The 25,019-nt window shown below is 43.6% G+C and overlaps 1 protein-coding gene across 1 annotated transcript in view; it reads right to left on the bottom strand.

Moving 5' to 3' along the window:
• The window catches only part of swap70b (switching B cell complex subunit SWAP70b), a 60,913-nt gene that overhangs the window by 22,081 nt on the left and 13,813 nt on the right, over positions 1-25,019 (bottom strand). Inside the window, exons 3-7 of the mRNA XM_061720884.1 lie at positions 15,347-15,520; positions 10,093-10,320; positions 8,620-8,766; positions 6,131-6,239; positions 2,288-2,469 (exon numbers count right to left, since the gene is read on the bottom strand). Of these exons, the coding sequence (XP_061576868.1) occupies positions 2,288-2,469; positions 6,131-6,239; positions 8,620-8,766; positions 10,093-10,320; positions 15,347-15,520 (840 nt within the window). The remainder of the gene's footprint in view (positions 1-2,287; positions 2,470-6,130; positions 6,240-8,619; positions 8,767-10,092; positions 10,321-15,346; positions 15,521-25,019) is intronic.

The following is a 25,019-nucleotide window of genomic DNA, read 5'->3' as shown; positions in this document are numbered from 1 at the left end:
ATGACATTATCACATATCTAACAAACCCAAACGTAACAATCCCCAGACTCCTAACCACCTTGGAAAATTATGGCACGATGTCAGGATACAAACTGAACATCAAAAAAACACAGGTACTTTGCTTAAATTACCTACCAAATAGTAAAATTAGGGGTAAATATAAACTAAAGTGGGACACAAAATGGATAAAATATTTGGGTGTGATAATTACACAGAATTTAAATTATCTGTTTGAATTTAATTACCGTACTTTGACCAACAAAATTCAGGCAGATATAACACGCTGGTCAACATTAATTTTAGATTTCAGTTCCAGGATAGAGGTGATAAAAATGAATGTACTGCCCAGGTTGTTATATGTCTTCCTCTCACTCCCCATTAGGATCCCAGAATGCCAGTTTTCTGCATGGAACAAATTAATATCTAGATTCATTTGGGCAGGCGCAAAACCTAGGATAAAACTCAAAACCCTCCAGCTAGATAAAGAGCGAGGAGGTCTTGCCCTGCCTGACTTTAAACAGTACTACTATGCAGCTCAGTTGAGATACATTGTCTACTGGTGTTCTCCAGAATATCAAGCCAAATGGAAAAATATTGAATGTAAACTAGATAAAGTGCCACCTGCTGCTAGATTAGGGGGGAAAGAATATATAGATCAAAAGGAAGATAATACAATCTTAAGAAACACTTTGAAAACATGGTTTGAGATTGTTAAGAAAAGCAAAATGGAGGGGGACAGTAAGTTGTTGATATGGCCCTCTCATTCACCCGACTTTGGCCCCAAGTTATTAGATGACACGTTTATTAGGTGGTCAGAGAGGGGCATAACGGCAATATGTACACTTGTGGACGGAAAAACTTTTAAGAACTTTGATAAACTCAAACGGGAGTTTAAATTTGAAAACAGAGATCTGTACCGTTATTTACAGCTACGTGACTTTTATGACAAGGAAGTGAATAGGTACTTATCAGCAGAGACTAATGAGATGATTGTATTTTTGATGGACGCATATAAAAGAACCCCCTCAAAGACTGTATCAAAACTGTATAGCTGTCTCCAAAAAAGTAATGGAAGAAACTCATTATATATCAAATCAAAGTGGGAACAAGAATTCAATGTTGTATTGTCAGAGAGTGATTGGCTTTCCATGTGCAACACACAGCAATCTTCAACTAGTTCGAGAAGATGGCGAGAATTCGGCTGGAAAAATCTCATACGCTTTTTTATCACTCCACACATTAAGAGTAAACAAACACAACAACAACAGAATTGTTGGCGTGGGTGTGATCATGTAGTAGCCAATCACTCTCATATCTTTTGGACATGTCCAAAAATACAATTATTCTGGCATAATGTTGTCCAAACAATGGAGGAAATTCTAAATCTGAGAATACCTAAAGATCCAAGGACTGTATATCTGGGACTTATGCCTGTTGAAGTCACTGAAAAGAGAGACATCTACCTCTTCAAAATATTGACTGTTGCTGCTAAGAAGGCCCTGACAAGACTCTGGATGAGAAGCGATCCCCCAGGACTGAGACAATGGCTCGACATTGTTGAAGAAATATACGCCATGGAAAAATTGACTTTTTGTTTGAGAATTAGAGGAAGGGATTTTGCTCAAAAGTGGCAAAAATGGTCTACATTTAAGGTCAAATCCCAGCCATGCCCTTAAAGAAAGAAAAGAATGTCAAAATATTACATCTCCCCCAGGTAGTTATGTTATGATTGTTACTATAATTTTTTATTTTTATTATTATAATTTTTTTTTTCATTCTCTTTCCTTTCTGTGTAACTTGAAAAAGACAAAATAAAAAGTATAAAAAAAATAAAAAATACATAGTTCCTGCTGAGGTTAGGCGGTTTAGATCTTTGGATCCACTTTCCTACATAGACGTGGAAAAGAAAACCCAATGTGTCGTGGAAAAAGAAAAAAATGGGGAGAAATGAGGAAAAATAAATATATTGTAAACTCAAATGAGAGTCTTCTGTATCTGGAATGAATGTATTCTTGAGTCTATAAGGTAACAATAATATAATAATAAAATAACCTTGTTTGAATTGTAAAATGGGTTTGGCTAAATACAATCTTTGACTAAAATGGTCCTGGACAATTCTGACTAAAATAAGACTAAAATCTCAGACTTTTAGTCGACTGAAACTTGACACGACTAAAAGGAGAATGAACGTGACTAAAACTAATAAAAACTAGAATGATATCAGCTTATTGATCAGCTGATCAATACTGTGATGGATTAGCGGGGTTCTGAGGATGAGGAGCCTCACCTTCCTCATGGCCTCCAGCTCCAGCTGCTTGGCCTCGTTTGCCGTCTGCAGCTCCTTCATCCGGGTCTCCAGATCCTGCTGCTCCTGCTGCTGCTTCAGCCGGACGTCCCGCCGCTTCATCCGGGCCTCGCGGTGCGGCGCCGGCCGGCCCTGGCGGATCCGGGTCACGCAGATCTGGATCGCTAAAGGGGGACCAGAGACCGGGGTTAGAGACCTGGACCTGGACCTGGCCCTGGAGACCCGGCCCTGGCGGATCCGGGTCACGCAGGTCTGGACCGCTGAGGGGAGACCGGGGTTAGAGTAGGGCTGGGCGATATGGACCAAAGGTCATATCTCGATATTTTCTAGCTGAATGGCGATACTCGATATATATCGATATTTTTTCTGTAACATAATTGTGGTTTCCCCCAAAGCATTATAGCATCTCTGTTAGCTTCATTTTTTTCTGAGGCAAACCCTTAAAAAAACAGTCAGTTTTAATACAATGCCACGTGCCAAATGTCACACAAGTTCCTTTATTAACAGAGGTCTGCACAATATCAAAATGTATAAAACAAATGAAATAAAAATAAACTGCCTGCATATATAGAATAAAAATGCTTCTTCTTGAATAAAATAAAACAAATATCCCTTTCCTGCATAACAATTAAATTAAAATACACTGTGCAATTAATACAGTGTAGACAGTAACAGCCAGACTTTTCCACTGAGGTTGACTCAAATAAAACATTCAAGTCAATTTGTCACAAAATAAGCTATATCAAAATCATAAAAAAAAAAAATAAAAAAAATCATCGATATAAACGATATTGTCTCGTACCATATCGCGTTTGAAAATATATCGATATATATTAAAATCTCGATATATCCCCCAGCCCTAGGTTAGAGAACTGGACCCAGTGGCGGAGCGCGGGACCTGCCTTGCACTCTGTGTTCTATGAGAAAGGGTGTTGGCCAAATGCATTATGATCTTGCCTGGATGAAAGTAGAGGACAGATTAACACACAATTTACTAACATTATTCAGGAATATAACTGTGTCTAAACAACCGAACTGCCTGTACTCAAAAATAACCTTTTCCCAAAACAGACATGAGCACAGGACAAGACAAGTTAGCTGGGGTCATATTTCTATTCCATTACCGAGATCAAATTCAATGAAAAGAACTTGTATGTACAGGGCCATCTCACACTGGAACAGGTTGCCATATACCAGGGGTCGGCAACCCAAAATGTTGAAGGAGCCATATTGGACCAAAAACACAAAAAACAAATTTGTCTGGAGCCGCAAAAAATGAAAGTCTTGTATAAGCCTTAGAATGAAGGCAAATGGCGAAAGGCGAAATGTCAAGAAAAAAGTCGAAATGTTGAGAAAAAAGTCGAAATGTCGAGGAAATAGTCAAAATGTCGAAATTAATGTTGAAGTACAATCTCGGGAAAAAAGTGGAAATGTTGAGAAAAAAGTCAAAATGTCGAGGAAAAAGTCGAAATATCGAGAAAAAAGTCGAAATTTCGAGAAAAAAGTCAAAATGTCGAGAAAAAAGACGAAATGTCGAGGAAAAAGTCGAAATATCGAGAAAAAAGTCGAAATTTCGAGAAAAAAGTCAAAATTTCGAGAAATAGTCGAAATGTCGAGAAAAAAGTCAAAATGTCGAGATTAAAAAGGAAAACGAAAAAGGAAGAAAAAAAGAGGCAAAAAAGAAAAAAAGAAAAAAGAAAAAAAAGTTAAAAAAAAAAGAAAAAAAGGAAAAAAGGTCAAACATTTTTGAAAAAGCTCCAGGAGCCACTAGGGCGGAGCTAAAGAGCCGCATGCAGCTCTAGAGCCGCGGGTTGCCGACCCCTGCCATATACCATTACTAAAGCAAGAAGCAGAGACAGTTTCAAAAAGCAACTAAAAAGGTTATTTTTGGGTACAGACATAAAAAATGGTTAATATATATGTTTGATATACATTTTGTGATTTATTGTTGGGAATATACAGCTCAATGTAGTTGCAGGTTGTGATGGTTACCACTACAGTGATGTTGCTAGTGTAATGATGTGGGTGGGATGTGGGGGGGTTAATGGACTGATGTAATTGTATTTACTTATGTATTTAGTTATGTATTCATACATTTAAAATGTAAAGTACTATAGGAAGTATATGTATATTGTGCTTTTATATGAATGTACTTTTAATCTTCATGGACCCCAGGAAGACTAGCTGGCGTTTTGCGTACGCTAATGGGGATCCAAAATAAAAACAAACAAACAGAGGGGGCGGAGCATTCTCCATGGGCCCTTATGATAGTCATTTTAACGTTCAACAACACCTCATCCTACCCCTCAAACAACATTTATTCTCACAAACTAGTAAAGTCACAAACTTGTTCAGAAGAACACACACACACACACACACACACACACACACACACACACACACACACACACACACACACACACACACACACACACACACACACACACACACACACACACACACACACACACACAGGCCTGACAGCTGTCAATCACCTGGCGCTGAAAACTCAGATAGTCACGGACTGACTCAGTTTTGATACAGCTTAAATACAAAAAAAAACATAACTGGTCTAAAATTACACACTCTATTTAGATAGACAGAGACACAGCGGTCTATAACATCATTTCTGCACTCAATAACAAAGAATAGACTCGGCGGTCTAGTTGACAACAACACAAAGCACATTCAAATAGGCAGGCATTAGTTGTTCTTTTTTAAATTCTCATTAAATTATGGAATTATTTTTCAAAATGTTTCAAAATATGCCTATTTGTGGAAAAAATATGTAGTATTTGAGTTACATAAAAGCTTATTATTTGTTTTCTTCCTAATTGTCCTTGTGGTCAAGAACCCCCAACACAAACATGGTTTGGCTGCTGATCAAAATTTGATGTTATCATTTAATTCAACCATTAGAATGGTCAAAATGTCCGGTCAGCACAAGTCTGGTGCTCAGAAAAGAAGAGAAAAGAGAAGAAGAGAAGAAGAAAATAGAGGCCTCAGAGATTCTCAAATATTTTAAAAAGGGTGGTGACGGTGAAGCTGGAATTAATAAAGTCAGCGTAGAGCAAGGTAAGAAACAGCAGCCAACGTTTACCAACCTTGTAACTTAACCTAACTGGCTAGCTCTAATGTTAACGTCCATTAGCTTGTATAAAAACCTGAAGAGCAGAGGGAGAGGAGAGGAAGAGGGAGAAGGAGAGATCCGGGCGCAGGGGGGGGCATCTTAGATTATTTTGTCCGGGGCCCCGGCAAGACTGTCAGCTGGCCTGAACAAGGCTACCACAACATTCTGATAAAGACATTATTTATGAAGGTTACACTGACTCACCAATGGTAGTTGACTCTTCCATAACCCTTGGCCCGAACAAAATAATCCAGGTAACGTGGAAAACAGGGTAACATTCAAAACTTTGTACATGCTTAGTCCTCTTTTAAAGTTTAGCGCTCGTCTCCTTCATGGCAGCATGGCTGTAACTGTTACAGCCAATCAGCGTTGGCTCCCAGCCCTGATGCGTTCAGGACAGTTGTAAAGTAGGAATTAGCCTACACTGGCCGCACAATGCACATTTTATCGTTATTATAGCCTACAAATTACAATTATAGATGAACCGTATCACACAAAACGGGGCCCTATCATTGGGCCCTATGAGCTTGTGGGCCCCATGGCGACCGCCCCCTCGCCCCCCTCTGTCTCCACCACTGACTGGACCTGGACCGCTAAAGGGGGGACCGGGGGTTAGAGACCTGGACCTGGACCTGGAGACCCAGACCTGGAGCTCCAGACCAGGTCCTGCGGTTCCTACTTTCTACTGGACTCACCCTGGATCCACTCCTGCTTCTTCTTCTTGTCCGAGGCGCTGATCTCAAAACTCTTCTGGGACGATTTGATGAGGAAGAGACACTTCTTCCCTTCTTTGTCCTGCAGAGGCTGAGAGGGACAGAGACGATCAGAGACGATCAGAGACGATCAGAGACGATCAGAGACGATCAGAGACGATCAGGGACGATCAGAGACGATCAGAGACGAAGACCACCGACCCGAGACCTGAACCCCCAGGACTCAGGTCCCGGTCTGTCAGCTCTGATCTCTGGTTTATCAGGTTTATTTTGGATTTATCTCAGGTTTATCTCGGGTTTATCTCGGGCTTATCTCAGGTTTATCTGAGGCTTATCTGAGCTTTATCTGAGGTTTATCTCAGGTTTATCTCAGGTTTATCTCGGGCTTATCTCAGGTCTATCTCAGGTTTATCTCAGGTCTATCCCAGGTTTATCTCGGGTTTATCTCGGGTTTATCTCAGGTCTATCTCAGGTCTATCTCAGGTTTATCTCAGGTCTATCCCAGGTTTATCTCGGGTTTATCTCGGGTTTATCTCAGGTCTATCCCTTGTTTATCTCAGGTCTATCCCTTGTTTATCCCAGGTCTATCCCAGGTTTATCTCGGGTTTATCTCAGGTATATCTCAAGTTTGTCCCAGGTCTATCCCAGGTTTATCTCAGGTTTATCTCAGGTTTATCTCAGGTTTATCTCGGGTTTATCTCGGGTTTATCTCTGGTTTATCCCTTGTTTATCTCAGGTTTATCCCAGGTTTATCTCAGTTCTATCTCAGGTTTATCTCGGGTTTATCTCGGGTCTATCTCGGGTTTATCTCGGGTTTATCTCTGGTTTATCCCAGGTTTATCTCTTGTTTATCTCAGGTCTATCTCAAGTTTGTCCCAGGTCTATCCCAGGTTTATCTCAGGTTTATCTCAGGTTTATCCCAGGTTTATCTCAGGTTTATCTCAGGTTTATCCCAGGTTTATCTCAGGTCTATCCCAGGTTTATCTCAGGTTTATCTCAGGTTTATCCCAGGTTTATCTCAGGTCTATCCCAGGTTTATCTCAGGTCTATCCCAGGTTTATCTCAGATTTATCTCAGGTTTATCCCAGGTTTATCTCAGGTTTATCTCAGGTTTATCCCAGGTTTATCTCAGGTCTATCCCAGGTTTATCTCAGTTCTATCTCAGGTTTATCTCAGGTTTATCTCAGGTTTATCCCAGGTTTATCTCAGGTTTATCTCAGGTTTATCCCAGGTTTATCTCAGGTCTATCCCAGGTTTATCTCAGATTTATCTCAGGTTTATCCCAGGTCTATCCCATGTTTATCTCAGATTTATCTCAGGTTTATCCCAGGTCTATCCCAGATTTATCTCAGGTATATCCCAGGTTTATCTCAGGTCTATCCCAGATTTATCTCAGGTATATCCCAGGTTTATCTCAGGTCTATCCCAGATTTATCTCAGTTCTATCCCAGGTTTATCTCAGTTCTATCTCAGGTCTATCTCAGGTTTATCTCAGTTCTATCTCAGGTTTATCTCAGGTCTATCCCAGGTCTATCCCAGGTTTATCTCAGTTCTATCCCAGGTTTATCTCAGTTCTATCTCAGGTTTATCTCAGGTCTATCTCAGGTTTATCTCAGGTTTATCTCAGGTTTATCTCAGGTTTATCTCAGGTCTATCCCAGGTTTATCTCAGTTCTATCTCAGGTTTATCTCAGGTTTATCTCAGGTCTATCCCAGGTTTATCTCAGGTTTATCTCAGGTCTATCCCAGGTTTATCTCAGGTTTATCTCTGGTTTATCTTAGGTCTATCCCAGGTTTATCCCAGGTTTATCTCAGGTTTATCTCAGGTTTATCTCAGGTCTATCCCAGGTTTATCTAAGTTCTATCTCAGGTTTATCTCAGGTCTATCCCAGGTTTATCTAAGTTCTATCCCAGGTTTATCCCAGGTTTATCTAAGGTTTATCTCAGTTCTATCTCAGGTTTATCTCAGGTCTATCTCAGGTTTATCTTAGGTCTATCTCAGGTTTATATCAGGTCTATCCCAGGTTTATCTCAGTTCTATCCCAGGTTTATCTCAGTTCTATCTCAGGTCTATCTCAGGTTTATCTCAGGTTTATCTCAGGTTTATCTCAGGTTTATCTCAGGTTTATCTCAGGTCTATCCCAGGTTTATCTCAGTTCTATCCCAGGTTTATCTCAGTTCTATCTCAGGTTTATCTCAGGTTTATCTCAGGTTTATCTCAGGTCTATCCCAGGTTTATCTCTGGTTTATCTCAGGTCTATCCCAGGTTTATCTCAGGTTTATCTCAGGTTTATCTCAGGTCTATCCCAGGTTTATCTCAGGTTTATCTCTGGTTTATCTCAGGTTTATCTCAGGTCTATCCCAGGTTTATCTCAGGTCTATCCCAGGTTTATCTCAGGTTTATCTCAGGTCTATCCCAGGTTTATCTCTAGTTTATCCCAGGTTTATCTCAGGTTTATCTCAGCTCCTCACCTCCAGGCTGCAGCTCCCGTCCAGAGGGATGTCCCCCTTCTTCTCCGCCAGGTCCTCCCCCACGTAGTAGGAGATGGAGTTGGGCTTCAGCACGAACCAGCGCTCCGTCCAGTTCTTCCTCTTGTGGCCCTTCTTCATCATGTAGCCCTGCAGAGAGGAACACGATCAGGTCCCTGGTCCCTGATGGTCCTGCAACGGACCGCAACCAGTACCAGCCAGTACCATCCAGTCCCAGCCGGTACCAGCCGGCACCAGCCGGTCCCAGCCGGTACCAGCCGGTCCCAGCCGGTACCAGCCGGTACCAGCCGGTACCAGCCGGACCGCAGCCGGTACCAAACGTCATTCTTGTCATCCATTATCCATCCACTAATCCATCCAGTCCCAGCCGGTACCAGCCGGCACCAGCCGGTCCCAGCCGGTACCAGCCGGTCCCAGCCGGTACCAGCCGGTACCAGCCGGTACCAGCCGGACCGCAGCCGGTACCAAACGTCATTCTTGTCATCCATTATCCATCCACTAATCCATCCATCCTCAAAATCTATCCATCCATCCGTCCGTCCGTCCGTCCGTCCGTCCGTCCGTCCATCCATCCATCCATCCATCCATCCATCCATCCATCCATCCATCCATCCATAAAGCCACTTATTCTTGTTCAGGGTCACAGCAATGTTTTATTCAGCATCCAACTTCTAGTGGAACTGAAATGTTATTTTTAGTGAAGGAAACCCTCAAAAATAGATCAGAATCAGCTGTTTGGAGGTTCTGGAAGCGTCTTGTTGCAGATCAGCCTCCAGCAGCAGTTGGGCAGAGCAACAGACACCGTGGGGGCTAGTGACCTTGTCTACGGGGAGTCCGGGGGGTTAGTGACCTGGTCTACAGGGACTCCGGGGGGTTAGTGACCTGGTATATGGGGACTCCGGGGGGTTAGTGACCTGGTCTACGGGGACTCTGGGGGGTTAGTGACCTGGTATATGGGGACTCTGGGGGGTTAGTGACCTGGTCTACGGGGACTCCGGGGGGTTAGTGACCTGGTATATGGGGACTCTGGGGGGTTAGTGACCTGGTCTACGGGGACTCCGGGGGGTTAGTGACCTGGTATATGGGGACTCTGGGGGGTTAGTGACCTGGTCTACGGGGACTCCGGGGGGTTAGTGACCTGGTCTACGGGGACGGGGGGGGGTTAGTGACCTGGTCTACGGGACTCTGGGGGGTTAGTGACCTGGTCTACGGGGACTCTGGGGGGTTAGTGACCTGGTATATGGGGACTCTGGGGGGTTAGTGACCTGGTCTACGGGGACTCCGGGGGGTTAGTGACCTGGTCTACGGGGACGGGGGGGGGTTAGTGACCTGGTCTACGGGACTCTGGGGGGTTAGTGACCTGGTCTACGGGGACTCTGGGGGGTTAGTGACCTGGTCTACGGGGACTCCGGGGGTTAGTGACCTGGTCTACGGGGACTCCGAGGGGTTGCCCACCTGCTTGAGCACGTCCAGGATGAGCTCCTGGTAGACTTCGTTGATGCCCATGGACAGCGTCTGGCGGTCCATGCCCTTGCTGAAGTGACCCGAGCCCACCAGGGTGATGAGCTGCCAGGCACTGAGGCACTGCTGCTTGGAGTTCAGCTGCAGCTTGTAGTCCTCGAAACGCTCCTCCACCCAGCTGCCCCCCATCGCCTCCGTCAGCTTACGTAGGAAGTACTCGATCTGTGCAGGAACATGAGTGGAGGACACGGTTAAATCACCAAAACCAGCAGCTGAAGAACTGAATTTACCTCTGGGATCAATAAAGTACCTACCTACCTACCTACCTACCTACCTACCTACCTACCTACCTACCTACCTACCTACCTACGTACCTACCTATCTATCATCTATTAAACTCCTACCTACGTACATACGTACGTACCTATCTACCTACCTACATACCTACCAATCAATCTCCCTACCTACCTACCTACCTACCTACCTACCTACCTACCTACCTACCTATCTATCTACCTACTAATTGATCTACCTACCTACCAACCATCTACTTAATTACCCCCCTCCCTTCCAATATATGTACCTACTAACCACCTATCTACTTACCCACCTACCTATCTATATATTTATCTACCTACCTACCTATCTACCTACTAGGGCTGTTCGATTTTGCCCAAAAATAAAATCTCGATTTTTTTCTCTCAAAATCCGATTTTCGATTACGATTACGATTATTTTGTGAATTGACAAAAGGCAAAGAAATTATTTCAAATATGCTGTTTTTTTATTGAACATTTGCCCCATTGGGCTTTAAGTGCAAACTTTGCTCTATTAAAACCAAAAATGAATGAATAAAGTGCAAAACTCTGTAAAATAAGTTGAAAAAAAGTTTTAAAAAATATAATAAAATATAAAGTTTTATCTCTGGAAAAAAAAAAATCAGCAAATCAGCACTTGCAAACATACAGTAAGTTATATTTCCAATTAAATAAAACAAGACATTTTCTAATTAAACTAAACTGGGTCTTTGCATGCTAAATAATAATGCAACCCATGAAGGAGGTAGAGGTGTGTAATGTCAGTCAGTACATTTGCTATTCACATTTGCAAGTTTTTTGCAAGGAACACGAGCCGTCTACCGTATCTGGCTTGAGGGATGCCCGGTGGCATGTTACAACGCCCCCTCCTACACTAAAGAGCCTCTCCCATGGGGCACTTGTCGCAGGTATTGAGAGGTATTTCCATCAATCATTAATATGGTATCAATCATTAATATGTGTGCAGACAAAGTAAAAAAAAAAAAAAAAAAAAAAAAAAAGTGAAAAATCGATTTTACGATTTTCACGTTTTAACATCGTTCTAATTACATAATCGCGATTACGATTTAAAATCGATTAATCGAACAGCCCTACTACCTACCTACTTACCAATCTACCTACCTACCAACCATGTACCTACTTAGCTACTTATCATCCATCTGCCTACCAATCTACGTATTTACCTACACATGAATTTATCTACCCAGCCACCTATCTACCCATCTATCTATCTATCTATCTATCTATCTATCTATCTATCTATCTATCTATCTATCTATCTATCTATCTATCTATCTATCTATCTATCTATCTATCTATCTATCTGTCTGTCTGTCTGTCTGTCTGTCTGTCTGTCTGTCTAGCTACTTACCCACCTATCGATCTAAAATCACAACAGCCCAACAAACACTAAACAAACACCAAGGAATCGGGGAGATTCTGCATTTGAACATAGTGCTATAAAAGGTAGCGTCCTCAATCATTACATTTACATTTCATCGACAACCTTCTGGTGACTCAGCTCTCTCAACAGTAACTTTCCCAACATTTGTAAAAGAACAGGAAGCTGCAAACTTCCTGTTCTGCTGTTGAGCAACTGATGTTTTCAACAGGCCTCTCAAGGACCCAGTCAAATGCCACTCCTACCTCAAACCAGGGCTGCTACTGGTACTGAGGTCACCACTGGTACTGGGGTCTCCACTGGTAGGTAGGTACTGGTACTGGGGTTGCCCCTGGTACTCACTGGTACTGGGGTCTCCACTGGTAGGTAGGTACATGTACTGGGGTTGCCCCTGGTACTCACTGGTACTGGGGTCTCCACTGGTAGGTAGGTACATGTACTGGGGTTGCCCCTGGTACTCACTGGTGCTGGGGTCTCCACTGGTAGGTAGGTACTGGTACTGGGGTTGCCCCTCGTACTCACTGGTACTGGGGTTTACACTGGTAGGTAGGTACTGGTACTGGGGTCTCCACAGGTACTGGGATGCCACTGGTACCGGGGGCAAGTTAGCTATCTTAGCTCGGCTAGCTTGGTTTATTTTAGTGCTAACTTACATTTATTCTCATCAATCTTCATTTCAAGGGTCGGTACCAAACCAACATCAGAAACAAGTGCTGCAGAGCTGAAACCCGTGGTCTTCAGGCTGCTCTGCTAGGCGTCAGACCTGAACCCCTCCAGACCGACCAGAACCAGCCGCAGCGGTCTCTTAGAACAGTCATCAGCACAACAAACCACACAAAGACCACGTACAGCACCTACGCTGGTATTTATACGTCTCTCTGTGATTCCATCACCGTGGTGACGGTGCAGGTTGTTTACGTGGCGCTGAGCGTCTTTTTCTTCACTTCCTTTATGCAGCTCAAACTGATAAATATTGAGCAACAGCAACTTTCACTGACATTACAGCAGTCTGGTCTGAAAATGACAAAGTAGTACCAGCAGAAGTAGTACCAGTAGCAGTAGTAGAAGTAGTAGTACCAGTAGTAGGAGTAGTACCAGCAGAAGTAGAAGTAGTAGTAGTAGTAGTAGTAGTAGTAGTAGTAGTAGTAGTAGTACCAGTAGAAATAGTACCAGTAGGACTGGAAGTAGTAGTACTAGTAGGACTAGAAGTAGTACCAGTAGTAGTAGAAGTAGGACTAGAAGTAGTAGTACCAGTAGTAGTAGTAGTACCAGTAGGAGTAGTAGTAAAAGTAGTAGTACCAGTAGTAGGAGTAGTACCAGCAGAAGTAGAAGTAGTAGTAGTAGGACTAGAAGTAGTAGTAGTAGTAGTAGTAGTAGAAGTAGTACCAGTAGAAGTAATACCAGTAGGAGTAGAAGTAGTAGTAGTAGTAGTAGGAGTAGTACCAGCAGAAGTAGAAGTAGTAGTAGTAGGACTAGAAGTAGTAGTAGTAGTAGTAGTAGAGGTAGTACCAGTAGAAGTAATACCAGTAGGAGTAGAAGTAGTAGTACTAGTAGGACTAGAAGTAGTACCAGTAGTAGTAGTAGTAGTAGTAGAAGTAGTGCCAGTAGGAGTAGAAGTAGTACCAGTAGGAGTAGTAGTAGTATCAGTAGGAGTAGAAGTAGTCATTGTAGTACCAATAGGAGTAGAAGTAGTAATAGTAGTACCAGTAGGAGTAGAAGGAGTAGTACTAGTAGGAGTACAATTAGTACCAGTAGTAGTAGTACCAGTAGTTCCAGTAGCAACAGTAGTAGTAGTAGTAGAAGTAGTACCAGTAGGAGTAGAAGTAGTAGTACCCGCACCAGTAGAAGTAATAGTACCAGTTGTAGTACCAGTAATACCAGTAGAAGTAATAGTAGCACCAGTAGTACCAGTAACATAGTCATAGTAGTAATATTAGTCTTGGATAGCTGCGTGGGCATCATTTAAAGGAGACCTATTATGAAAAACAAGTTTTTTCTTGCTTTAACATATATAAAGTGGTCTCCCCTCAGCCTGCCAATTCAGAGAAGGAGGAAAGAAACCAAATTCTGCAGTGTCTGTACAGCCGCCCGGATGAGCCGTCCAGTGTGATGTGGATCTACGAGCCAATAAGATTCTGCTCCCGTCGTTACATAACCAAAATGTGATTTACATAGGTTGGCCTCCGATGCGTGAAACAACGCCCACAACTAACTCCGCCGGCCGGAGCTTCCGCCATTTTTCCGTAGCGGTGTATCACGTCATTCAGGCAGCCAATCAGCACAGAGCCTCATTATCATAGCCCCGCCCACTCAGAATCCAGCATAGATAATGAGGTTAGAGAATGGGAAGATAAAGACATGTCTCAGAGGCTGAATTTCTAATTTATTTAGCAAAAACAATCAAAAGCTTGTTTTTAAGACATTCAAGGCCTGTTTAAAATAGGTATTAGATCCATAATAGGTCCCATTTAAAGGGGCCTTTATGTGGCCTGTCGCTGTTTCCTGCGTTCCCCCCCACACACCCACCATTTCCTGTCTATATACATTTAATAAAGGCCACTAGTGCCAAAAAAAGAAGCAGCAGTAGTACTAGCACAGGGGTCGGCAACCCAAAATATTGAAAGAGCCATATTGGACCAAAAACACAAAAAACTAAAATGTCTGGAGCCGCAAAAAATGAAAAGTCTTCTATAAGTCTATAATGAAGACAACACATGCTGCATGTATCTATATTAGTTAGAACTGGGGGAAGATTGTTTCTTTCATTATGCACTTTGAGAAAAAAGTCGAAATGTTGATAAAAAAAGTCAAAATGTCGAAAAAAAAGTTGAAATGTCGAGAAAAAAAGTCAAAATGACGAGGAAAAAGTCAAAATTTCGAGAAAAAAAGTCAAAATGTCGAGAAAAAAATTGAAATGTTGACAAAAAAGTCAAATGTTGACAAAAAAGTTGAAATGTCGAGAAAGAAGTCAAAATTTCAAGAAAAAAGTCAAATGTTGAGAAAAAAGTCGAAATGTCGAGAAAAAAGTCAAAATTTCGTGAAAAAAGTCAAAATGTTGAGAAAAAAGTCGAAATGTTGAGAAAAGGAAAAAAAAGAAGAAATGAATAAAAAGGTGAAAAAATGAAAAAAATGAAAAAAAAGGTCACTAGGGCGGCGCTAAAGAGCCGCATGCAGCTCTGGAGCCGCGGGTTGCCGACCCCTGTACTAGCAGTAGTACTAGCAGTAGTACTAGCAGTAGTACTAGCAGTAGTACTAACAGTAGTACTAGCAGTACTACTGTTAGTACTACTGCTAGTACTACTAGCAGTAGTACTAGCAGTAGTACTAGCAGTAATACTAGAAGTAGTACTAGCAGTAGTACTAGCAGTACTACTAGCAGTAGTACTAGGAGTAGTAGAGGGAATAATATCCACATTAATTCCAGAGTTTCTGAATGTAAAAACTCCCACAATGCAGCAGCCCTGGTTGGTGAAGCGCAGGGCTGCAGGATCCGGGGGGGCGACGCTGGTTTCCCCGGACCGAGACTCACCTCCTCGGCCACCAGGATCAGCGGGTAGCGCTCCTCGGACAGGAAGTTGAAGATGCACCAGATCTTGAAGGCGTCGTCGTTGGAGACGAACAGCTGATCCGTCTCCAGGTTCTTCCTGGAGCACAGCAGCCAGCACATCTTGTTGAAGTCCTGGAGGTCAAAGTTCCCCGTCACCTGGAGGAGCAGAGGGGCGGGGGTGAGCCGGGGTCAAAGGTCACCACGGAGAGGGTTGATGATGTTCACCAGGAACAAATGGAAAGAAAAAAAACAAAAGGAGCTCCGTCTCAGAACCTCAGAGCCTCGACGGCCCGACCAGTCTGGACCAGGACCGGGACCGGGACCGGGACCGGGACCAGGACCAGAACCAGAACCAGGACCGGAACCAGGACCGGAACCGGGACCGGGACCGAAGAGGTCTCATGGGAAACCAGGACCAGGTCTCACAAACCGGGTCCACGGGTTAACGGGTCACGGTGGTACTTAGTGTGACCAACTTTTACATTCTAGTTTCATAACGTCATAACGTTGCAACGAGCCGTTAGACGCTCATCGCCGCTTGTATTTGCCTGATTACAACAACAACAATAACAACAATAAAAACAACAACAACAACAATTAAAGCTGCAAGCAGCGATGAACGGGCCCTCGCACTCATGGCCACCGTCAGTGTTGGGGTAGTTACTCAAAAAAAGTAATCCATTACATATTACTAGTTACTTTTAAAAAAGGTAATCCCTTACACTACTTAGTTACTGGTTGCTGAAAGTAACTAGTTACATTACTAGTTACATTACTTTTGGATTACTCCGCAATATCACCTGAGCTGCACCATAACTCGATTGCCAATGAACAACATATACAGGACTGTCTCAGAAAATTCGAATATTGTGATTTTCTGTAATGCAATTACAAAAACAAAAATGTCATACATTCTGGATTCATTACAAATCAACTGAAATATTGCAAGCCTTTTATTATTTTAATATTGCTGATCATGGTTTACAACTTAAGAAAACTCCTAAAATATCCTATCTCAAAAAATTAGAATATTCTGGGAATCTTAATCTTAAACTGTAAACCATAATCAGCAATATTAAAATAATAGAAGGCTTGCAATATTTCAATTGATTTGTAATGAATCCAGAATGTATGACATTTTAGTTTTTTTTAATTGCATAACAGAAAATAAAGAACTTTATCACAATATTCTGATTTTCTGAGACAGTCCTGTAGTTGGTACTTTATTACTGCAGTGCCCAGTTCAGCACCAGAAGTCCCGTAAAATCCCGTAAAATCCCGTAAGATCACGTTAAAGGCTGATTTATGGTTCTGCGTTACACCAACGCAGATCTTACAGCGTAGGGTATGCAGCGACGCGCACCGTACGGTGTGTGTCGCCGCATACCCTACGCCGTAGGCACTGCGTCGATTTAACGCAGAACCATAAATCAGCCTCAAGTCAGACAAGTGTTGCAGCGCAACGCGTGAAGACGGTGAAGATGCATGAAAGGCAAGTTTGATTTTCTTTTCTGTTCTCCCGTTCTACATGTAGTTGAAAAGCTTAAAGTAACTAAAGTAACGTATTTTTTCTTGTCTTAGAGTAACTATAACGGGATTACCCAAATTACAACTGTAACGCGTTACATTACTGCGTTACTGGCGAATGTAATCTCGTTACAGTAACGCGTTACTTTGTAACGCGTTACACCCAACACTGGCCACCGTACCCATAAGCATATCAGAAATGACACGACTTCCTATGTCAAACCATTCAAAAGATATAGCAGAAAATAGGGACAACCAATCAGAAGAAGGGGCGGGGCTAATTTTCACCAATTATGGTCAAGGACTCAATACCGAGTCCGATGACACCACCCACGACTCTCTATAATGACTTGGATTTATAAAGCACCCTTACTAGGCACCCAGAGCGCTTTACAGAAATCATTATTCATCCATTCACATTCTCTCTGGTGGTGGTAAGCTACGTTTGTAGCCACAGCTGCCCTGGGGCAGACTGACGGAAGCGTGGCTGCCATATCGCGCCTAACGGCCCCTCCGACCACCACCAACATTCATACACATTCAAACACATTCACGCAGGGCAAGGTGGGTAAGGTGTCTTGCCCAAGGACACTACTCTACACCACTACTCTATGTCAAACCACTCAAAAGTTATGGCAGAGAAAAGTATTCTAGGGGGCGCTGTTGAGCCGTTAGGCCACGCCCATTAATGCAAACCATGAAATATCAAATTTATCACCAGGCCTGGCTTGGGTGCAGAATTTGGTGACTTTTGGGGAATTATCAAATATGGACCAATCAGATGAAGGGGGGGTGCGCTTTTTGGCGTCTAGCGTTGCCACGGTACCACTTTTGAAAGAGAAAAGTAATACGCGTAGTTGCAAGATGGAGACGCACATTTTGATGTATAACACATCTGGATTCACGATACGGTTCGGGCTGAATTAACTCTCGAAGGAATGGCATATTGCTCCAAAATTACGCGATTAATTCAGAATGTTCAAAATGGCCGACATCCTGTTCGGTTTCGGCCATGGCTCCAAGAGACTTTTCTTTAAGTTGCGACATGATACAGGTGTGTACCGATTTTTGTTCATGTACGTCAAACCGTATTATGGGGCTTGAGGCACAAAGTTTTTTCTGTCTGAACCAATCAGATGAAGGGTGGGCACGCTTTTTGGCGTCTAGCATCGCCACGGTTACGCTTTTGAAAGAGAAAAGTAATGCGTGTTGTCGCAGGATGGAGATGCACATTTTGATGTATAACACACCTGGGTGCACGTTACGGTTCGGGCTGAATTAACTGCTGAAGGACTGGCATAAATTGCACCAAAATTACACAATTAATTCAAAATAGCAGACTTCCTGTTGGGTTTCGGCCATGGCGCCAAGAGACTTTTCTTTAAGTTGCGACATGATACAGGTGTGTACCGATTTTCGTGCATGTACGTCAAACCGTATTTTGGGGCTTGAGGCACAAAGTTTTCTAGGGGGCGCTGTTGAGCCATTTTGCCACGCCCATTAATGCAAACCATTAAATATAACATTTTTCACCAGGCCTGGCTTGCGTGAAAAATTTGGTGACTTTCGGGGCACGTTTAGGGGAAAAAAGGCCCTCATTACGTCTCAAAACAAGAAAAAGAATTCCTACAGATACAATAGGGCCTTCGCACTGTAAGTGCTCGGGCCCTAATAATATGCATAATAATACTAACAATGATAATAATACTATGATCAGCTGGGTATTGAGGTACATAAAAATATGCCGTTTTTTTTTTTTAAAAGGGGCGTAACTTTTGCGTAACCGTGTTTGGCAGTAATTCGCCCTTTTCGGCGTTCGGCCTTCAACAGACGGGGGAGGAAACAGAAACTGGACCCTGGCTGAAATTCCAGAGAGGAACTCTTGAAAAGACACAATCGGTGCAGCACAGGGAGACGGTGAAGGGTGTCGTCGCCATGGAGACGCTGGCGAGCCGCCCGTGCAGCCGCGCGTGAAGCTGGGCGCATCACAAGCACCCTTCGTCTGCCAAGTCCCGCTACGCCTCCAGCTCCAGGACTCCAGGAAAACCACGGGTCACCAGACCGTCCACTGGACAGCCAGTCCCATAAACACCCTCAGATTCATTAAAAAAGACTAATTAAAAACATTAAATTAAATTGATTAAAAAATGATTAAAAAACTTTGAAAAAGATGGACATTTATGGTGAAATCTGGACAAAATGCATCTAAAAAATAGTCCAAAGTTCAGAATCAACCCGACCTTCGTTTCAAACTTGTAGCCGAAACACAGCGGAGAGGAATTCAGCAGACGACCCTGAGCGGCTGACGAGGTCACATGACCAGGAAGTGCTGATAAGAGCATCTGGTTCTGCTGTAAAACAGTCATAAAAACCACCTGACGGTCCAAGAACCAGACAACCACCGATCAATATAACTTTATATTAGTTATATAAAGTTGTATTAATGAACTTTATTTTATCTGTGATGTTTTTTACTGAATAAAAATCAACCTGAAGGAAAACAAACACACATGTGGGGGGGATGTCCTGATTTGATCTGATCTGATCGATCTGATCTGATCTGATCGTCAGCAGGTGAGCAGACGGCTGTAAAAAAATGCCAGGAGGGAAAGACATCAGCAAAGGAAAAAGAGGAGCAACTGCTGCTGCACACTAATCCGGGGGATAAAAACTCTTCAGCTTCAGCTACAGTCCTCAGCGGGCGGTGCAGGTTCGAGTCCCGGCCTGGCCCTCTATACTACAATGCCCCCACCCCCCCCGTCTCTCTCTCTCTTCCCGTTTCCTGTCAACCTACTTTCTAAATAAAGGCCACTAGTGCCACAAAGAAAAAAAAGAAAGAAGGTACTTTAAAAACAACACAGTTCGCCGAAGCAGACTTAAAAACATGTAAAAAAAACAACAAAATAAAAGAGCAAAAGTAGAAACTAAAAGCTGAGATCTCAGACGGAGTTGAGGAGGAAAGTCGGTCCGGCCCCCCGAACGTTTGGTATTCAGGTCCACGACGCCTCAGTCAGAACCGAACAAGAGGGTTCTGTTCGGAGGAAAAGTCTCTTTAAAGGGGACCTATTATGAAAAACATGTTTTTTCTTGCTTTAACATATATAAAGTGGTCTCCCCTCAGTCTGCCAACTCAGAGAAGGAGGAAAGCAACCAAATTCTGCAGTGTCTGTACAGCCGCCCGGATGAGCCGTCCAGTGTGATGTGGATCTACGAGCCGTTCAGATTATGCTCCCGCCGTTACGTAACGACGGGAGCGATTTACAGAGGTTGGCCTCCGATGCGTGAAACCATGCCCACAACTAACTCTGGCCGGAACAACAACAACTCGGCCGGCCGGAGATTCTGCCATTTTCTCCGCGACATTCAGGCAGCCAATCAACACAGAGCCTCATTATCATAGCCCCGCCCACTCAGAATCCCACATAGATAATGAGGTTAGAGAATGGGATGATAAAGACATGACTCAGAGGCTGAATTTCTAATTTATTTAGCAAAAACAATCAAAAGCTTGTTTTTAAGACATTCAAGGCCTGTTTAAAATAGGTATTAGATGCCATAATAGGTCCCCAGAGTCCAAGTCCGCAGAGCCCAAGTCCGCAGAGCTGAACAAACCAGCAACTTCTGCAACGTGGACGTGTTTGGAACCGGGTCTAGAGGGAACTGGCAGGACCAGCAGGACCAGCAGAATCGGCACGGTGGTGGAGGGATGCTGGTCTGGATCCGGAGGGGGGACCATGAACTCCTCTGTAGACCAGAGTCCTCTAGACCAGGTCTGACAGTTACTGGGTCATGTGACCTGCAACATTGCTTTTGTCAACGAAATATTACGACTAAATATCGTCGTCAACAAACCTTTATCACCTGAGGAAAACGAGACGAGACGCAACGAATATGCTTAAATATATAATGCAATATCGTCGACGAATAAAATGTAGATTACAAAATTAAAACTGCTAAAATGTGTCTTAATTTTCGTTGACCAAAACGAGACGAAATGTTCCAACAAAGATCCTTAATCTCCATGTTTTCAGCGAGGCCGGTTCTAGGGGGGGGCAGGTGTGGGCTGTGCCCACCCAAACGTGCCTCCTGCCCACCCAATCAAAGTTATGGGGATCCTTTATTTTTTTATAATTTAATTTTTTTACAAATGTAAAAAAATATCACAGAATATCTGTACCGTTTCTGATTGGGTCGGCACTGCGCATCATTTTTAGACATAACAATGAACGCATACCGCAAAAGTTGTGTCCCGGCGTCAGCACACAGAGCACACACTGAAGGCTGATTTATGGTTCCGCGTTACACCAACGGAGAATGGTACGCGTCGCCGCGTACACTACGCCGTAGGCTACGCCGTACCCTACGCCGTACCCTACGCCGTACCCTACGGCGTAGCCGTGGCTCCAGAGCCTGCACGCAGCACCGCAGCACCGCCACCCGCACCGGCGCTCTCCGCCCTCGCCGGGAGTCTCCATCCCGGCGGCGGCGAGGGCGGAGAGCGCCGGTGCGGGTGGCGGTGCTGCGGTGCCGTGCAGGCTCTGGAGCCACCAGCCTGCCGCGGAACCTTTTAAATCAACGCAGAGCCTACGCCGTAGAGTACGATTGATTGATAAAAAATTTTAAAAAAGCAAAAAACATAAAATAAATGCAGCCTCAACAGGGCACAAGCCAGTGTCCTATTTGTGCCGGTGTTCTGCCATTTTTTGCTGCTTTGCCAAAAATGCTACCTAATGGTTTTCTACCTTTGCAGAGCTACAATTTTTGTGTTTTGTTTTTTTCTGTTTTACCTCCTAGCCCACTTCCTTTTCCCCCAAGTGGTCCTTGTCTCTTGCCAGGCCGTTGTTGTAAATAAGATCTTGTTCTTAATGACCTGCCTGGTTAATTAAAGGCCATTGACTGAATGAATATCAAATAAAGATAGAATTGTTTTTTTTTCTCTTTATCGTATAATGTTTACAAAGTGTAATGCAATTCATGTCATGGGTAGTTTATTTTGAAGGATCAAGTACTCAACATCCCATATTATCCATTTTACATCGGGCAAGAAATGATGTGCAATCAGACTTTGAAAATCGACTGTGCGCATGCGCAGAACCACAAAGTAGCATTTCTCGGCAGGTAGGAAGGATTGGCAGAACACCGGTCCCAAGCCTGGGTAAATGCAGAGGGTAGTGTCAGGAAGGGCAATTGGGTTAGCGTACTGTGGAGAAGATAGATGAACTGATGTGATGATAGCAAATCATTTTCTATGCATTTCGGGGGTTTGACCCCCCCAAAATTTTTTCATCATTGCCCACCCTACATTTCAGTCTGCCCACCTTAGTGGGCCTCGCTAAATCCGGCCCTGGTTTTCAGTAGTTTCCTCTGGTTTAGTCTTTAAACCAGTTTAGTCTTTAGATCTTTGGATCCACTTTCCTACATAGACGTGGAAAAGAAAACTGAATGTGTCGTGGAAAAAGAAAAAGATAAAAATAAATATGTTGTAAACTCAAATGAGAGTCTTCTGTATCTGGAATGAATGTATTATTTAGTCTATAAGGTAACAATAATATAATAATAAGATAACCTTGTTTGAATTGTAAAATGGGTTTGGCTAAATACAATCTTTGACTAAAACTAGACTAAAATGGTTGTGGATAATTCTGACTAAAATAAGACTAAAATGCTCAGACTTTTAGTCGACTGAAACTTGACACGACTAATAAACGTGACTAAAACTAATAAAAACTAAAATGATAGCTTGAAGAATCAGCTGCGATCAGCTGGATTTTCCCACAAATACAGATGTTGCAGCTTATTAATGTTTATTTAAACAGACGCAGCAAAAATGCAGAAGTCGAGTCAGAGACTAAAATCACATGACGGAGAGAAACAAAGAGATGACTCATCGTTTCCTGGACTATGTCATCATCACTCATCAAAGTTGACAGGAATTCACTACTGCACCTCCGTGAAGTCTCCAACCATCCATCCATCCATCATCCATCCAACCATCATCCATCCATCCATCATTCATCCATCATCCAACCATCCATCCATCCATCCATCCACCCATCCATCCATCATCCAACCATCCATCAACCATCCATCCAACAAGACTTCTTCACCATGACAGACTGATGGAGTCTTCGCACCGATCCTCCTGACAATCCCCCCCCACTCGTGAACAGGATACTTTAACTTCTCCCCTCGGGACGGGGTGTGATCCCCCCTCCACCCTTTCAGCCCGAGGACCACGGTCTGGGATTTGGAGGTGCTGGTTCTCATCCTGATCGCTCCAGGTCGTGGTCTGATGAATCCGACAGAACCACATCATCTGCAAATAGCAGAACCCCCTAACCGGACCCCGTTGTCTCCCCGGCTGCGCCGGGAACAAATGAACTGAACCGGTGGCAGAGGGCGGACCTGCTGAGGGTCCAGACCAGCATCCCTCCACCGACGTGCTTGACACTGGGTCAGAGGTGTTTCATCTGTGTTATCATGAGCTTTGTAACACTTTTTAACACTTCAGAACCATTCTTCCATCATGCATCCCTTCAACCATGCATCCTTCCATCCATGCATCCTTCCATCCATCTATTGATCCATGTATCCATCCATCAATGTGTGTGTGATTGGGAGTGATGTGAGGAAAGAAATGTGCAATAATGTGTAGGTTTCTTTTGTGTAGGTCAGGGCAATAATGTGGACATCTGTGCAATAAGTTCAGTTGGGCTCGGGCTCTGTGCAATCATTTTCTCTTCTACTCAGGGGTATTGTGTAATGGGTTTTCTGGGAACTGGGAGTGGGAACTGATTTGGGTTAACTATAGTGTGGTTTGATTGTATGTGTGGGTAAAGACTTCAGGGTTGTGTTTCTATGTTTGTGTGATTGTCGCCTGTGCCTCTCGTGTTCAAGACAAATTTCTCATAAGGGGGACAATAAAGATTCATCTTTGGGGCGGCAGTAGCTCAGGTGGTAGAGCGGGTCGTCCAATGATCGGAAGGTCGGCGGTTCGAATCCCGCTCTGTCCCAGTTTGCTGTCGTAGTGTCCTTGGGCAAGACACCTTACCCACCTTGCCCCGTGTGAATGTGTTTGAATGTGTATGAATGTTGGTGGTGGTCGGAGGGGCCGTTAGGCGCGATATGGCAGCCTCGCTTCTGTCAGTCTGCCCCAGGCTAGCTGTGGCTACAGATGTAGTTTACCACCACCGGTGAGAATGTGTATGGATGAATAATGATTTCTGTAAAGCGCTCTGGGTGCCTAGAAGGGCGCTATATAAATCCAAGTCATTATTATTATTATTATCTTATCTTATCATCCATTCATCCATCCATTCATCCATCAATCCTTCCAACCAATCATCCATCTATCCATCCACCCCACAATCCATCCATCCCTCCAACAATCCATCCCTCCATCCATCCATCCACCCCACAATCCATCCATCCACCCATCCATCCATCCACCCATCCAACAATCCATCCATCCATCAATTCATCCATCCATCCATCCATCCATCCATCCACCCATCCAACAATCCATCCATCCATCCATCCATCCATCCATCCATCCATCCATCCATCCATCCATCCATCCATCCATCATCCATCCATCCATCCATCCATTATCCATCCATCCATCATCCATCCATTATCCATCCATTATCCATCCATCCATCCATCCATCCATCCATCATCCATCCATCCATCCATCCATCCATCCATCCATCCATCATCCATCCATCCAACAATCCATCCATCATCCATCCATCCATCCATCCATCCATCCATCATCCATCCATCCATCCATCCATTATCCATCCATCCATCATCCATCCATCCATCCATCCATCATCCATCCATCCATCCATCCATCCATCCATCATCCATCCATCCATCCAACAATCCATCCATCATCCATCCATTATCCATCCATTATCCATCCATCCATCATCCATCCATCCATCCATCCATCATCCATCCATCCATCCATCCATCCATCCATCCATCATCCATCCATCCATCCAACAATCCATCCATCATCCATCATCCATCCATCCATCCATCCATCCATCCATCCATCCATCATCCATCCATCCATCCATCCATTATCCATCCATCCATCATCCATCCATTATCCATCCAT

This window comes from Cololabis saira, chromosome 5 (genome assembly GCF_033807715.1).
Source record: "Cololabis saira isolate AMF1-May2022 chromosome 5, fColSai1.1, whole genome shotgun sequence".
Lineage (NCBI taxonomy): Eukaryota > Metazoa > Chordata > Actinopteri > Beloniformes > Belonidae > Cololabis > Cololabis saira.
This window is presented reverse-complemented; position numbering and strand designations above follow the sequence as displayed.